This window comes from Dermacentor silvarum, chromosome 1 (genome assembly GCF_013339745.2).
Source record: "Dermacentor silvarum isolate Dsil-2018 chromosome 1, BIME_Dsil_1.4, whole genome shotgun sequence".
Lineage (NCBI taxonomy): Eukaryota > Metazoa > Arthropoda > Arachnida > Ixodida > Ixodidae > Dermacentor > Dermacentor silvarum.
In genome coordinates, this window is record NC_051154.1 from 170448699 (window position 1) to 170463984 (window position 15286).

Below are 15286 nucleotides of genomic sequence, written 5' to 3' on the forward strand. Positions count from 1 at the left end.
GAACCAGTGTCAAAACCACCAGTCATGTAATTCCTTTTTTTTATTGAGCGACAGCTTCTACTTTGTTTGTCTAAGTAAATCTCCTCTAGGTGTACGGTCACCAGACCAATAAAAGGAAGGGTGGGCTCAGCGACTATTTGATTCCATTAAGTCTTACTGCGAACAGCAATGCTCGAGAGGCAACGACTGCTCGATGTTCTTAAAAGCTACATAGGACATGCACACCTCTCCCCCGGTATTTCTAGAAAACTGAGAACTCCACTGCCACCGGAAGAACTGTAAACTCTTGGACACTGCCAAAGTATCTCGTGCCATCCTAAAAATGCAGCCTGCGTGCAGCAAGGGACGCGTCCTGTCTGTGCAGGCCTATTAATGCTGCTTGTTATTGTCATCATGCTTTGTTTTAAACGCGCGTCATTTAGCGTTATTCCTGAAAGCCATCGACTAACAAAATGATTTCATTACGTTTACCCTTCTATTATTTCAATGATCAAAGGACGAAAGCCATGGCCATACTGATCAAGAATGTTTTGTTTCCAAAACTACGCTGCAACTTGCAATTTAACAATTGACTCGATTACTATATTGACTTTAGAATTCTAAAATTTCTATACAAAACGATTATTCCACTTGTTTTTCACTCCAGTCATTGACTATAACCTCCTTCCTCGCGTTCCTTTTCGGTTTGCCCCATTTCCTTCAGCGTGCCAGGACGTGGCTACTCATGAACAGTTGCACACGTTTCGAACTGTTGGCTTCTCCGCAATATAAGGCTGCATGAGAGAGCGCAATCATTACAAGTGAAAGGTGAAGAAAGCATTTACGCAATAAGCAAGGTAACACTTTTGTATTCGTATCACTTAGAACTTTCATCGCAGAGTAATAGGTATGTGTTCCCATATATTTCAGATTTCTTTACTTAACCTATTTTCAACTTTCAAAGCGTTGTGGAGCCAGTGAAAGCTACCGTGAAAAGACCTGAACGGTTGTTGAAACCATGTGACGCTATTGTTGGAAGTTCTAAAAAAAATTAACGGTACCCCACTACCAGGTCTTAGACAGCTTACTCCAGGGCGTAAATCGATAGAATACAGCAATGCTATACACATTTACACGGATGGCTTCGTAACTTCATCCTCATTAACTGCAGCCGTAGTTTTCCCAACTACTGGCGTCTGTCAGAAGTATCGCCGAGGGCAGTATTTTATAAGGTTTCTTTATATCCGATCCAATCTATGTCCCAATTTTTGTCCTGTCGAGTGACTGATCATGTGATAGCGGTGGCGCGAGTTCGTGCGATTTAGTGACTAAGGGCTGACAGAATGGAAAAGCAACTTTTGTTTCTTTTTACAAAACGCGGCCACCGGGTCGTATTAATAGCTACAGAAATCGTCTCCGTCTGAGATCACTCGGTCGATATCTGGATTATTTCGCAATATTTTGATTCAAAGCGAGCCCTGCAAGTACTTGAATGCGTAATAAAGAATTAACTTTCTCACTCTTGACGAGGCAGAACTACTCTTGCGGAAGGGAAAGCTTATGACATTTTGTACCAGAGGGTACCTGAACACTGCGGATAGCATAGAAACGACCTTGGAAATTAAGCTGCGAGAAACCTCAAATGACGCTATTTTGCCATTCTCTAGATTCAACGCCAACTCTCGTTGTTGCGACTATACGAAATGCAACAAGACGCTGGTGTCAACCGGGCAGTTACCATGCTGCCTTCACAGGCCTGACCCTATGATCCCTTTTTTTTTCGATGCCACATGACATCCAGCGAAGTCAGTGTATATTGTTCAGACAACGACTAGGTGACCTTTAAATAACGACGAGATGGGCGTCAAGGTCTAGGCTCTTACGGGTGTGCTAAGCACCTGGGAGACGCACAGGAACAGTGCACCACTTCATTTTTGGGAGCAAAGGCCACATATTTGTCCCCCAATAGGCGCGCGAACTGTAGGCGTTGGCTCCTTTGTTCAATATTGGCAATCAACTGCAGACTGAAGACGTCATACTGAGACGTTGGCCAGAGGAGAATGATGCAAGCTACGGGCGGATCTAGGCTTGCAGAAGCATGCCTGCAACAGAGCACTGCACGGGCCGATTTTTTTCAGCCCGAGCCCGGCCCGGGCCCGTTTTTACGTTGGGCGGCCCGCCCGAGCCCGATCAAAACTTTTATGGTGAGACCCGGGCCCGGCCCGGGCCCGGAAATAATCTACGTTACCCGTCCGGCCCGGCCCGCCACCCATTTACCTTAGGCCCGGCCCGAGCCCGGCTCGAAACTGGCCCGAACCCGGCCCGAGACCGAAAGATGTTTTTCAGAGTTGAGAGGCCCGAGAATAACTCGCTGCACGTTACATGCACACCACCAGAAAGCCCGAGCCCGGTCAAAAAACCCGGCCCGGGCCCGGGTCAAAAAGCACACGCCATGCCCGGCTCGAGCCCGTGAAAAAACTTCTCTGCCTGGCCCGGCCCACGGGCCGGGCCGGGCCCGGGCTTTCGGGTAAGCCCGAGCCAGTGCAGTGCTCTAGCCGGCAATATGCTCCGCCCGAGCGTCTCCTTATGCCATGCGGAAACAAACATGCATTGTGTATCTAATGAGGCCTGGAGGATGGATATTCCTTCAGGGACACTGAATTTTTCAGGTGATGTGTTCCGCCTCCTCCAGAAGTTTTTAGAGAGGTTGACCTACTGAACGAGTGGCGAAGTTTACCAAGTCTTAATGCTAACTTCACGAGTCAGGTAACATTGGTCACTCTAAGGCGCGTTACTTCCATTTCCGAGCAGCGCGGGTCTAGACTCGCGTCTGCAAGGGGTCTGACAAGGGATTCTTCACGTCCTCTGTTTTCATTGTGAACCCTCGTAACCTTCTTTCTCTCACATTTCTTTTCCCCGTCGCAAAGTGGAAGGCTATTGGACGCCAGGCCGACCACTCTGCTGTTTGATAAATTTGCTCTTATTGCAAGTGGGGGATACTCGTGTGACAAACGGAACGCCTTCTAATAAGTCCTACTCCATACTAGTCGGGAATTGTTTTGAGAAGCGCAGTGAACCGACTTGATGACCGTCACTTTAATACAAAAGAAACTTTAATGAACCGTGGAGTAATTCAAGGCAGTAATTTTTTTCTTGAGTATTTGTTTATATTCTATAGTTTTATTACTTTTAGTAAATGACGGATTGCTCTTTTTTCCTTACAAGTGCCATCTAGTGTATGCGCATGCGTGTGTCCTAGTCGTTTTCATGAGATGTCGCAAAAAATCTACAGGACCGGCTATATCCCCTTCACCTCCTTAGTTTTTTCGTAAGCTGTTCAAAGGGGACCACAAGACTGTTTTCTTCGTGGCCCTATCGGCAACTATGCGGGTGCTATATTTTTTCCTGCCGTATATAATTTTCTGCAAACGACGGTCCCGCTTGGGGTAATGATTTGCATAATCACTAAGGATCGATTTCGCCTCGCGCCGTCCTTTCATTTCATCAGTTTGTGGAGTGGGCGGTGGCATATTTATCACCATTATTTTTAATATCAGAAATTCACAATTCAAGTGGCGAGACGTTGCGAGGTTCAAAGGTTTCAACTAAAGCCTAGTAGAGGCAGCCCATGCACGTTTCGTGTTTAATATACTTGTTCTCGCTCGCCACTTTTTTTTTCCCGAAACTTGTTACTCTTTGGAGTCCTGCCATTGACTTTTTCTCCTGCAGTGGAACCTTGTGTGCGGTTCTGCTTGGAAGAATGCGTTGCCCCAGAGCATCTACATGGTCGGCATGACAGTCGGTTTCGTCATCATGGGTCCAGCTCTCGGACATGTGAGTTTGAATTTTTTTCTTTCGGCAAACTTGACGGACAATATTCGTAAGAACCTGTTCGAGTGCGTGCATGTTCAAGTTTCACCTAATCTTTTAAACGCTGGCGTGATACCGAGAACTCCACGGTTTTTTGTTGTGTGGGCTTGTAGGAGAATCAGCATCATTTGAAGCCGACCTTCATACCGCTGTTGAATATATACAGGGTGTCCCAGCTCTCACGCAGCATGATTTAAAAAAAGAGGAACGTCGTTACCCGAAGCAAACCTGGTGCGTATTGTTTCCAGTACAGTGGAGTAGCCGCCAGTAATTTTTTCGTTGATAAGATTTAATTAGCTAATTGTAATTAATTATCTAACTCGAGAAGTACTGCCCTAATTATCAGTGTCAATGAGAAAATCGTAGAGCAACATGAAAAACTACCGATACAGCTTTCTGTTGCTCAATACGTGCCACATAGATGTGTTTTCCCGAGCGCGAAAGAAGCCCGCGAATACAAACAGTGCCTCGAGCGACCGGTCGCGCGGCAATTCTGCGTGTATTCGCGGACTACTTTCGCACTCGGAAAAACACATCTATGTGGCACGTATTGAGCAACAGAAAGCTGTATCGGTAGTTTTTCATGTTGCTCTACGATTTTCTCATTGACACTTAGATAATTAGGGCAGTACTTCTCGAGTTAGATAATTAATTACAATTAGATAATTAAATCTTATCAACGAATAAATTACTGGCGGCTACTCCACTGTACTGGAAACAATACGCACCAGGTTTTCTTCGGGTAACGACGTTCCTCTTTTTTGTTCAATAGTGCTGCGTGATAGCTGAGACACCCTGTATATATACACGGAGAATCGCCTTGTAAATGGCAGTGTTTTGTGATTCTAAAGCTGTCCTTCCAGGCCTGCAGGCGGCAATTTTTCATGGGAACTATGAAAAGATGATTTCAAACATAATAGAAATCTGCGATCGCGTTGTTGGAAATGGACACAACGTTAATTTGCAGTGGCTACCTGGTGATTGTCATTTTGGGCAACCACCTTGCTGGTGAGGCTGCTACTAAATCGGCACACCATAACGCCCAGATAATGATCATATACCACTATCAAGAACGGACACAGCGAGGGAACTTCAACGAATTGATCGGGACACACATCACGCTTGCTCTTTGGAAGACACCGGAGTATTGCAACCATCGTTTGTGCGTGCTTGATTCATCACTCAAACTGTGTTGACCATCAAGCCCGTCCCAGTGTGACACTTGACACGTGTACTTGTTTAACCTGTTAGCACTCGAATGTTATCGTTGTTTCTATCCGTTGTATATGGTCTCGCTGAACCTTGTGTGATAAGATTGTGTGCGCGACGCGAATAGTGTTGTACTTTCTTGAAGGTATACGAGCACCAGCGATTATGCTAGAACATTCGACGAGTCATGTATAAAAGCCGACGTGCTAGACCCGCAGATAAGATTTTCGATGATGGCCGATTGGGCTCGCCGCTATCGTTGTGCTTTGAATGTCACTTGAGTTTAGGGGCAGAAGTTCACACAATAAAAATTTGGTTGTGTGATACACAGTATTTGCTGCTGTGTTCCTCACCGTCACTACTACGTGACGCACTACACTACTGTGCCGGCTTCAATTGGGCGTAGCTTTCACAAACTCATACTCCTTCCTCACAAGGAATAGCTGACTCTCATATATCCTCCTGAGACCCGAGCACAACTATAGGATATAATCGCTCTTCAAGATGGTTGTTATTGTCTACTGTTATGTTACGAACTTGAAAAACAATTTTTAAATTTTACATAGCACGGTTAGGATGCCAAGAGCTGCGTCTCCATGTACGTGAAAAAAAAATAACCATCTCCTCATGCTTGCTATTGTAAAAACTGCATTTTATTGCTTAAATGCAGAGATGAATATGGAACTACGTGTAGTCCATTGCCATGTCGCTGTCGCGTCCGGTATTTTTCACGCAATCTCGGCGATATAGAAACACACCTCCAGGTTGCTTTCGGCTGTCTGGGACGACACAGAGGCTTACATCAATTTAGTGTTAAAGTTGTCGAGAGCGGATGACAACAATATGAGTAAACCACTTCATTAGTTAAACATGCACTGTACTTCATGCCCAGAATGAATATTTTGCGTAACTTAAGCACTTCCGAGTGAATTTTAGAAGAAATGTTGAAGGCAATGGGCAATGTGTATAAGGGGTCTTAGGAGGATACGCGATCACTGTAACCGTGAGGAAACCATCGAGCACCTACCCCACTTCGAAGTCCAAAGTCAGCCTATTGACCCTTTTCGCGGTGATCCCGTGGGCGCTGCCATGTTTGATCACGTGGTGACGCGTCCATTGCTTGCCTCAACTGCCTCCATGTTTACAATGGATGTGTATGACGCCGGCGCGGCTTAGTAATCCCCTGTTCGGGGAGATACCGTAGACGGTGACTGGGTGGACAACATGAAGCTTTGGCCACAGCTTCAGAGAACATGCAAAAGCGCTTTCGGAACTGATTATGCTACGTACAAACGGCGCGAGCAGCGTATATGGTGTTTGCTCTAAAATCGGGGCTAAACATGTATTCCAAGCTATCCAAACTTTCCGCTGATGAATTGAATCACGATTAGCGTGCTTTACTTTTCGTTCTTTGTTTGGCAAATATTTTGAAGCAGCGGCTTGTCATGTTTCTGACCCAGTAAAGTTACTCGGTGCGGTCACTATTTGATTTTCTGCCTAACCGCTCGCGGGTGGGCTCAGTTCCGTTAGATTTGTTCTTGCTGCGCACAAGGCTTAAAATATAGCTGTTCTGTACATTGTCATACGAGTTATTACCGCTAGTAACTCGCTTACTCTTGTGAACCTTCACGAAACATTCAGCTTCGGCCATTCGTGCGTTGTCGGTGTAGTACCGTCATATATTGTGCGTATATAGTGCGCATATATTCGAGTGTGCATCCGCCGTGGTTGCTCAGTGGCTATGATGTTGTGCTGCTGAGCACGAGGTTGCGGGATCAAATCCTGGCCACGGCGGCCCCATTTCGATGGGGGCGAAATGCGAAAACACCCGTGTAATTAGAATTAGGTGCACGTTAAGGAACCCCAGGTGGTCCAAATTTCCGGAGTCCCTCACTACGGCGTGCCTCATAATCGGAGCGTGGTTTTGGCACGTAAAACCCCATATTTTTTTATTGGAGTGTGCGCCCACACGTTGGTGAAAGAGTGGACGTAAGTTTCAGTGCCAGTTGGGGTAGATGTGTGTAGATACTGCGTGCGAAACCTACTATGACAGGAGGCGGCGCTACTCCATTTATCATTGTTTAACGAGTGGTACTCACTCTTGCCGAAGTACCGGGGTTGAAGCCCTTTCTTTGAAGGTTAGCACTACAACACTGGCGGATGAGCAAATTTCTGTATCCTCGAGGCAAGCCGTATATATCTTGAAGTGCCAGAAACCCGTATACGGACAGTTGCAGCTGCGGCCTGCGAACTTGGCCACAAATATTCATTACATTGCTGAATATGCTAGTCATTATTTTTGCAGCCAACTACTGCACACGTCTTCAATCCACATAATTCAATACAGCATGATTGGAGCACAGTGCGTTTCCGAAAACTCGGTTGCATTTCCGGCCGCTGATCGCACAGAAGCAAGGTGGAAGTGGTAATGGTTTCGTATTCGTGCGCGGTCGCTGAGGCGACGTACGGCGTACGGCACTTCTACTCTGCCAACAACCGCGCTCGTCGCTCTCCCGCACGGTCTCTTATCTCCACACGGCTCTGACCTTTGTATGCGCTGTGCATTCGCCGCTCAGTTTCCGTTGAAGCGATAGACCGCACGTACCTTCGCCCGCTGCGGCGTATGCGCTTGCTGCCAGCGTTTTGACAGTCGTCTGCAGTCATTCAGTGTGATCTATTCATGTTTGTTTGTGCGCGCTCACACCACGCTTGTTCATTCAGTTGGTAATAGTCGGGCCACATTTTCCAACGCACGCTGTCCCTTCGCACGCGCTGCCCACGGGAAGCGCTTCTCATCAACACCACCGTTTCACACGCGCCTTCTCGTGGTCGAGTCTCTCTTCATGTCGGTCTACTTACGCCGCAGCACACCTGCTTACTTAATCAGCTCATGTTTACTACAATTCATATTGCTACCAAAGCCGCTCACCTTACTTCGTATGACATTGCTGTGTTGCTATCTCATTCATTGCTTCGCCCTTAGGGCGAAACTGTGACATTTTTATCCTGAACGGCGTTGCTTGAACCTTTATATGGTGGGTTTTGTGAACATGGTCACAGCACCCCTCGCATGGCGGTGGGACCCTCCTGGATATTTTATGCGATAATGAATTTCTGCTTATGTTAGCATAACCAGTCTGCTCTTAGGTTGCGCTGTTACTTGTGTCCGTGCTCCTAATATACAACACCCCCTTTTGCAGATTCGGCCGGCGGCCCGTTCTGCTGTACGGTCTGGTGAGCTACGTGATACTGGAGTACCTGATGGCTGTGACCAGCTCTTTCGGCTTCTTCTGCCTGCTGCGTTTTTTCAACGCCATCTCTGTAGCCGCGGCGAACAACAGCCTGACACTCTGTAAGTGCGCATGCACGTAGACAATATCCTGCACTGTGGCGGTGATTCTTCAACGTTCGCCGTGTAGTTGCCAAGTAAAGCTTATACACATGGGTAGTAAGTAGAACACAGGTTTCCAATACCACTTCATGCAAGCTTTCTGTAAACTGCGGCATTAAACTATCGGGATACATATGCCACCTTTGCGTTCAGCGTGGATGCGTGCACATCCAGACGAGCTAAGCGCCTTGGTTTCTTGATCACAATCACATGTGTAATATAACATGTCTGTGATAGACGGTAACTAGTAACTTCAAAACTTCATGCTGTTCTGCGATATAAACGTTTACTTTTTTGGTCTCCCAGTTAACTCCAGTGTGACAAATTGTTCACTCTTCGATGTATTTCATCGTGTAACACATTTAGCCCCCGAAAGAGCGCCGCAATCTTCTGTAAGAATCAAGTTTAGCGAATTCATCAGAGAAGCTAAAATTTTTGTTCACTCCCTCCATAAAAACGAAGGGGGGGGGGGGGGTGACTCCTTCAGGACCTCAATGAAGTTTACTGCCTACCTACCTACTAGGATAAGAATTCGCCCTTTGCAGGTTCCCTGGCGTAGGCATGCCACGGAAGCACCGGCAGAGTGGCGTAATTTATCAAAATGTTGAAGGAATCGATGCCAAAACAAGCTGTAGAAACGATAGCAGTATAATAAAACTTGGTCAGATGAGTTGAGCTGAGCTGACGTGCCGCGCGGCATTAATTATTGCTTTGGTCTGGTGCGGCCCTGTGTAAAAAGAGCTCCGATATTGAATTGCAACACTGAGACTGCCTTTAAGCTTGGTAGGTATTGTGATTAAATGTCAAATATGGCAGGGACAGTTAACTTTCTCTTCCCTGCAATGCATGGATGGTATCAATGGAGCGGAGCCAATAGTACTATGACCTGCCGTTTTGAGTTGGGGGGTAACAAGGCAAATCTATTTGATGGGGCTGCAGTGGTAATGAACGAGCGTATAAAAGTGTGCATACACGCCACAAGAGATTAACAGGGCCTGAATCTTGGTTAGGAATCTGGATCACGACCTGACCTAATTTTCAATTGCAGTTACACATACGTCCGTGCGCCACACTTCTTATATTAACGGTAAAACAAGCTTCAGCGACTTCAGCAGTTCTGTCGAAAAAAAAATGCGGATTTGGTTAGGTTCAACGTGCTTCGTTTTCTTTCGGTTCAGTTCTGGTTCGGTGAAAGAAAATAACTGTTCACAACTAACCTGTTGGCGAACCGGTGTCGAGCAGTGCACTTTGTCCTCAGCCTCGCAGGTTATTTGCAGGAGACACGTTACACACAGGCAAATGAGCTGCTCATATGTGAAACTTTTAAGCGACGCTTTCTTTGCCTCACCTCCATGGTTTCGCATGTCGTCCCGTGCAGGCTGTCTATAGCACGGAATTTTGAGCGACATCACAGTGCCAATGGGCGAAGCTCTGTTTGGCCTAAATAAATCACGACATACAACCTTAATCTGATGTCGGCTCATATGTATCTAATGCACACAAAGGCTCTTAATGGAACACCGCAAGATATTTGATGGCTTCATTGATTTACAAAAATTTATTTGGACTGCCCCGTTCTCGGGGAACTAGATATGGGTCGCTGGGTATGTGACCATTCTTGGCGAATACTGTTTATTTATTATTTTTATTATTTATTTACTATTTATTATTTATATATTTATTTGTTTATATATTTATTTGAAATGCATAGCTTCATAGAAATTTCAATTCGTATTTGTTTGGTCAAAGGCTTACGCAATTTTTTTTTTCACGTTGGTTCAACATTTTACTATTTAAATGTATCTGATTCATGTAATCTTGGTACATGTTCATTTTTGTTAATCTTGTGTAATACAGTCACATTTATTTGTTTCTATCGTTCAGTAGGACAGCTTGCATGCTTCTACCTGACCGACGTGACTGCAGCGTGGCATTTGAGATGACCATCAAATTTGAGGTCTCCTTACACCATTTTTTAAATTCAGTTTTTGGGTAAATAAATATTTAGGCCGCAGGTGAGGAGGCAGTAGCTGTGTTAAGGACATCGTGCGTTTAAGGCTCGATGACTCATTTTGATGGTCCCGCCTGGGGCCTCCAGAAGACTGAGGCCGAAACTTCTACTACAACTGATGTCACGAGCGAAATGACGTAGTGCCACCTACGAGGTTTGAGGAGACAGGGGTGTAGAACAAGGCACGGGAAATCGGAGGCCCACCTGGTAAGCCACAAGGAAAGGCTACAGCTCACGGTAGCGGGACGCTTTGTCTTGAAGCATGTTCGATATTCCGTACGGAAGACGAGCGCACCGACAAAAATCCCCGCATGGATACAGGAAATTATGCACATTATTATGCAAAGTATGTGCTCACGGGCACCATTAGAGAAGACAGATGGGCTAGTTGGTGCGTATTAGACTTAAGACATCATTAGCCAGCGCGAAAAAGACAACGGACGACTGCAAGAAGCACACAGGATAGAACGCTAGTAGTAAGATGAAGTCTAGCGTTCCGTCCTATGTACTTCTTGCTGTCGTCTGTTGTCTTTTTCGAGCTAGTTAATGTCTCAAGTCTGTAATAATCACTGCCACTACTTTGTGGGTCAAAATTGTGGGCTGTATTAAAGGCCGGATCATCCGGCAAAATTGTTGCCGTCATTTCTTTGTGCACAAGTGGCACATACCCAACGGGAGCGATAGGCCAAGAATGTACATACAGGGTGTCCCAACTATCATGCACCGAGATTTAAAAATATGTAAACGCCACGTACATGGACAGAACCAATGTAATGTTGGCCGTCTCTTAAAGATACTCAGGATAATTTTTTTGCATTCCGCCTAATTACGTAATTAGTCTCAATTATTTAATCAACTTCTCAAATACTATTAATAGATGAAAAGTGTCAATGAGAAAATTGTATTATAGAGCAACGTGAAAAAGTCTCGATAGAGCTTTCTGTTGCTCAATACGTGCTACACAAGTGTTTTTCCGAGCGTGAAAGAAGCCCGCGAATACACGCAAAGTGCCTGGAGCGGCCAGTCGCGAGGCAATATTGCGTGTATTCGCGAGCTTCTTTCACGCTCGGAAAAACACTTGTGTAGCACGTATTGAGCAACAAAAAGCTCTATCGGGAGTTTTCATGCCATTCAATCATAATCAGGTCGATAACCTTGGTCAAAGCGTGTTCCTGCACAGTGCGTGTAGGTGTACTGTGCGGCCGCCTGCATCCAAGGTGTCCTCGACTTAAAGTAAGCCATAAGATGGCAGTGGAAAGCAGCGACGTTGTGCAGCGGAGTATGGGTGGCAGGAGATTGGGAGCGTCGCTCCACCGCATATTTCTCGCTCTTGTCTATGCAGTGAGCATATGGTAGCCAGGCGAATCTTGAGTCCAAATAATTTTTAGGGGAAAATTGCCGTAGGATTTATTTCTGGATGTCAGTTGTTTCTGCAACCTGCTGACTCCTTTTTGAAACCAGGTACACTGATAAGGAACTCCTATAACGAACACTTCCTGCTCTAAGCGGGCCCACAAATATGTCGCTTGGGGAGTTGATCAAATTTTTTCAGGTTATTTTGAGCAGTTAACGGCGCAGAAACCCCTGAAGCGCTTAACGAAGTGGCCATTTAACGTTGCGAGGTCAAAATAATTCGGGAAGAGCTCGTCCATGATGACTATGCAAGTATACGAATAGCATTATTTTGAGATTAAATTCATTTTCTTGTATACTGAATGGTCGGTAACTTTTGCTGCGCCATCTGGCGACGCGCTCGCGAAGTCCCGGCGTGGTCTCAGAGATTGGTGGCGCGCCGGTAAGTGCGAATAGAGAATTAATCCCTGCCTCTTCGCTAGCATTCGTGGCGCAGGGTGCTAAAGCGTCTGCCTGCTGTGCTTGAGGAACCTGTGTGACGTGATTTCGATTCCGGCCAGCGTTGGACCAATTTTAAAGATATCGTTTTTTTTTTTCATTGAAGAGTGCCGTGAACGAGGTTGGGCCCACATTTTCTAGGCTGCACTATCTTCGGAATTGACCCATATGTTTGGTTTGGTGGACGGAAAGAAAACTGGTCTGATAATGACAGGAATGCTATTGGCATTAAAAGGAAAGGCTGGCTTATTTCTTGCGTCGGGATCATGCGACCATGTTCTTGATTTCGCGCCCTCTCCGTCACAGATGTGGAAAGCATTGGTCCAAGCTACCGGGGACGATCGATGGTAGCATATGGCATCTTCTGGGGAGTGGGCATCGCCGTGCTGGCTGGCCTGGCTGCCGTTGTACCAGGATGGCGGGTCCAGCTCGCTGTCTTCGCCACCATGTATGCACTGCCACTGCTGCTCTGGAGGTGAGCCGCCGATGATCCCTTGGGATGAGCCGTCCGCTCACCTGGGCCGCCACGGGTGCTCATTTAGTTTGCTTCACGGGGATCAAGCTGCTTTTGAGCGTAAAATAGTTTCAAACGCAGCTCGTTTGTTTTCGATTAAAAACCTACAGGCTAAAGTCAAATCGCTTACTTTACTCTCAAGCTTTTTTTTTATTTCAGAAAAGTCTAATTGCGTAAAACTCAGGACACACTCAGGACCATCACCACGAACTATGTCAGCAAATTACTTTTAATTTTTGCAAGTATGTTCTGTGTAGTAACATATAATTGCGCGATTCAATGTACGCTTGTTCACCTCTATTAATTTGTGGTTGATTTAGGTATATCAAGATTACGCATATCTGGACGACGACGAAGTGTTTGTTGTATGGAACGCTGCTTTTCTGTCTCTGCGAATTCCAAGCTACTTTGTGGGAGACGCCGCTCCCATAACTACGGCGATGGATGTGCAGTCACCTGGAGGGGTGCCGGGCCCTTCGACTTCAGCAGGGGCCGCGCCGAGAAAGCGGTCTAGTCACACGAGTGACACTGACAGTGAGGACACTGTGATCTACTCACCGACCAGTGATGAGACCTCGGATGACAGTGACTTCGTGCCCGTAGCAAAGCGCAAAGCAAAGAGAAGACTCATCAGGACATCTCCTTCCGCAAGTAAGGCTACTGTGATACCGACGCGAAAGTCATCGGAGCACACTATTTTATTTGTGCCTGTGGCTGCTAGCGACAACATAAACCGGCTCAACCGTCAAGCTACATCTGTGGCGCTCGAGGCCCTTGCTCCGGGTCAGATCAAAGATGTCAGAATCAACGCCCGTAAGAACATTCTCGCTATAGATGTTGCAGACCGCAGCGCGCTAGATGTTTTGAGCAACGTCAATGTGCTGGATAACATCAACGTACGCTGCTTCAAACAAGATGAACCTACCTCTACGACCGGTGTTGTGTATGATGTAGACAATTCCATAAGCGATGCCGACCTGCCTATACTCATCAAGCCGGCGACAGAGGGAATTGCCATATTGCAAGCACGTCGCCTAGGGAAATCGAACTGCGTGAAGCTAACTTTCAAAGGAGACAGCCTACCATCACACGTCAAGGTCGGTCACTTTCGACAAGTAGTACGGCCTTTTGTGCCAAAGCCGCTTCAGTGCCGGAAGTGTCAAAGGATAGGACACGTTAGTGCAGTTTGCACAAAGACAGCCGTGTGCTCACGATGCTCTGGGTCACACAGCTCCGACGCCTGTCGTGCAGAAAACCAAAAGTGCGCCAATTGCCAAGGCTCTCACGACGCATCTTCCAAGAATTGTCCACATGTGAAAAAGGAGATGAAAGTCTTGAGGCAAATGGTCAGGGATGGTTCGTCGCACAGGGAGGCTGCCGCTAAGGTGCGACGCCGGCGTTCACATCGCCGGAGATCTTCGAGGAAACCCACTGCTATTGCTAAGGATGCACTACAGCACTAAGGATGCACTACAGCTAAGGATGCATACTAGCAGCGAGGATCCTACGCAGAAAGTCTCCAATGTCATTGCCTCACGCGAAGAGTGGCCTCCGTTGCCGAGGCTAGACCAACCAGCGGAGAAGCTACATGACGCACGCTCGCCGAATCATACTTCACCTTCGGACAGCAGCCACGAAGACGACAAACAAGTTGTCACCATGATAAGGGCCCTTATGAACACGTTCCGTGTTCTCCTGACGTCCATACACACTCCGGCGGCTCGAGGTGCGCTTCAGATACTGGATGCGCTGAATCCGGTACTGGCCAGTCTTGAGAAGCACCATGGCTGCTCCTCTGCACTCGTTCCTTAAACAAGTCAAGGAAGCGTTTATCTTCCAGTGGAATGCCCGTGGCCTTAAGTCCCGCATTTCGGACTTTCGTGCCTTTGTTTTTAAGAACAAATTTCCAATCATCGTTATTTGTGAGCCAAACATTGATAGCGCGATACGTTTATCAGGATATGAAGCTTTCATGTCTGGCACCTGTAGCGACCGCAGCAAAGTCATCGTTTACATCAGATGTGATTTCACTTATGTGTTACACCCAGTGGCACCTGATGACGACAACCAGTACGTATGCTTGACCGTAAAATGCAAGAACGTCACACTCACGCTCGTAGGTGCCTACATTTCACCTACGAGCCGATTTAACAACGCAAGACTAAGTGCAATTTTAAAATCGACACCTGGACCGTGGATTATTACCGGCGATTTCAATGCGCATCATCCGCTATGGGGAAGTTTAAAGATGGATTGCCGAGGACGACATGTACTAGCCTTCGCGTCGAACCATGCACTCTGCTGCCTAAATGATGGAAGTCCCACTTTTCTGCGGGGATTGACTTACAGCAGCTGCCTGGACTTAACTTTTGTTTCAAGATCCCTCAGTAGCAGTGTGAAATGGTTCCCGGACAACGAAACGCATGGTAGTGACCATGTTCCAACATATGTTAAGGTCGAA

The 15286-nt window shown here is 46.6% G+C and overlaps 1 protein-coding gene across 1 annotated transcript in view; it reads left to right on the forward strand.

Moving 5' to 3' along the window:
• Window positions 1–15286, forward strand: part of LOC125939648 (solute carrier family 22 member 6-B-like) — a 52275-nt gene that overhangs the window by 11335 nt on the left and 25654 nt on the right. The window contains exons 3-5 of the mRNA XM_049673202.1: window positions 3709–3875; window positions 8259–8410; window positions 12618–12786. Of these exons, the coding sequence (XP_049529159.1) occupies window positions 3709–3875; window positions 8259–8410; window positions 12618–12786 (488 nt within the window). The remainder of the gene's footprint in view (window positions 1–3708; window positions 3876–8258; window positions 8411–12617; window positions 12787–15286) is intronic.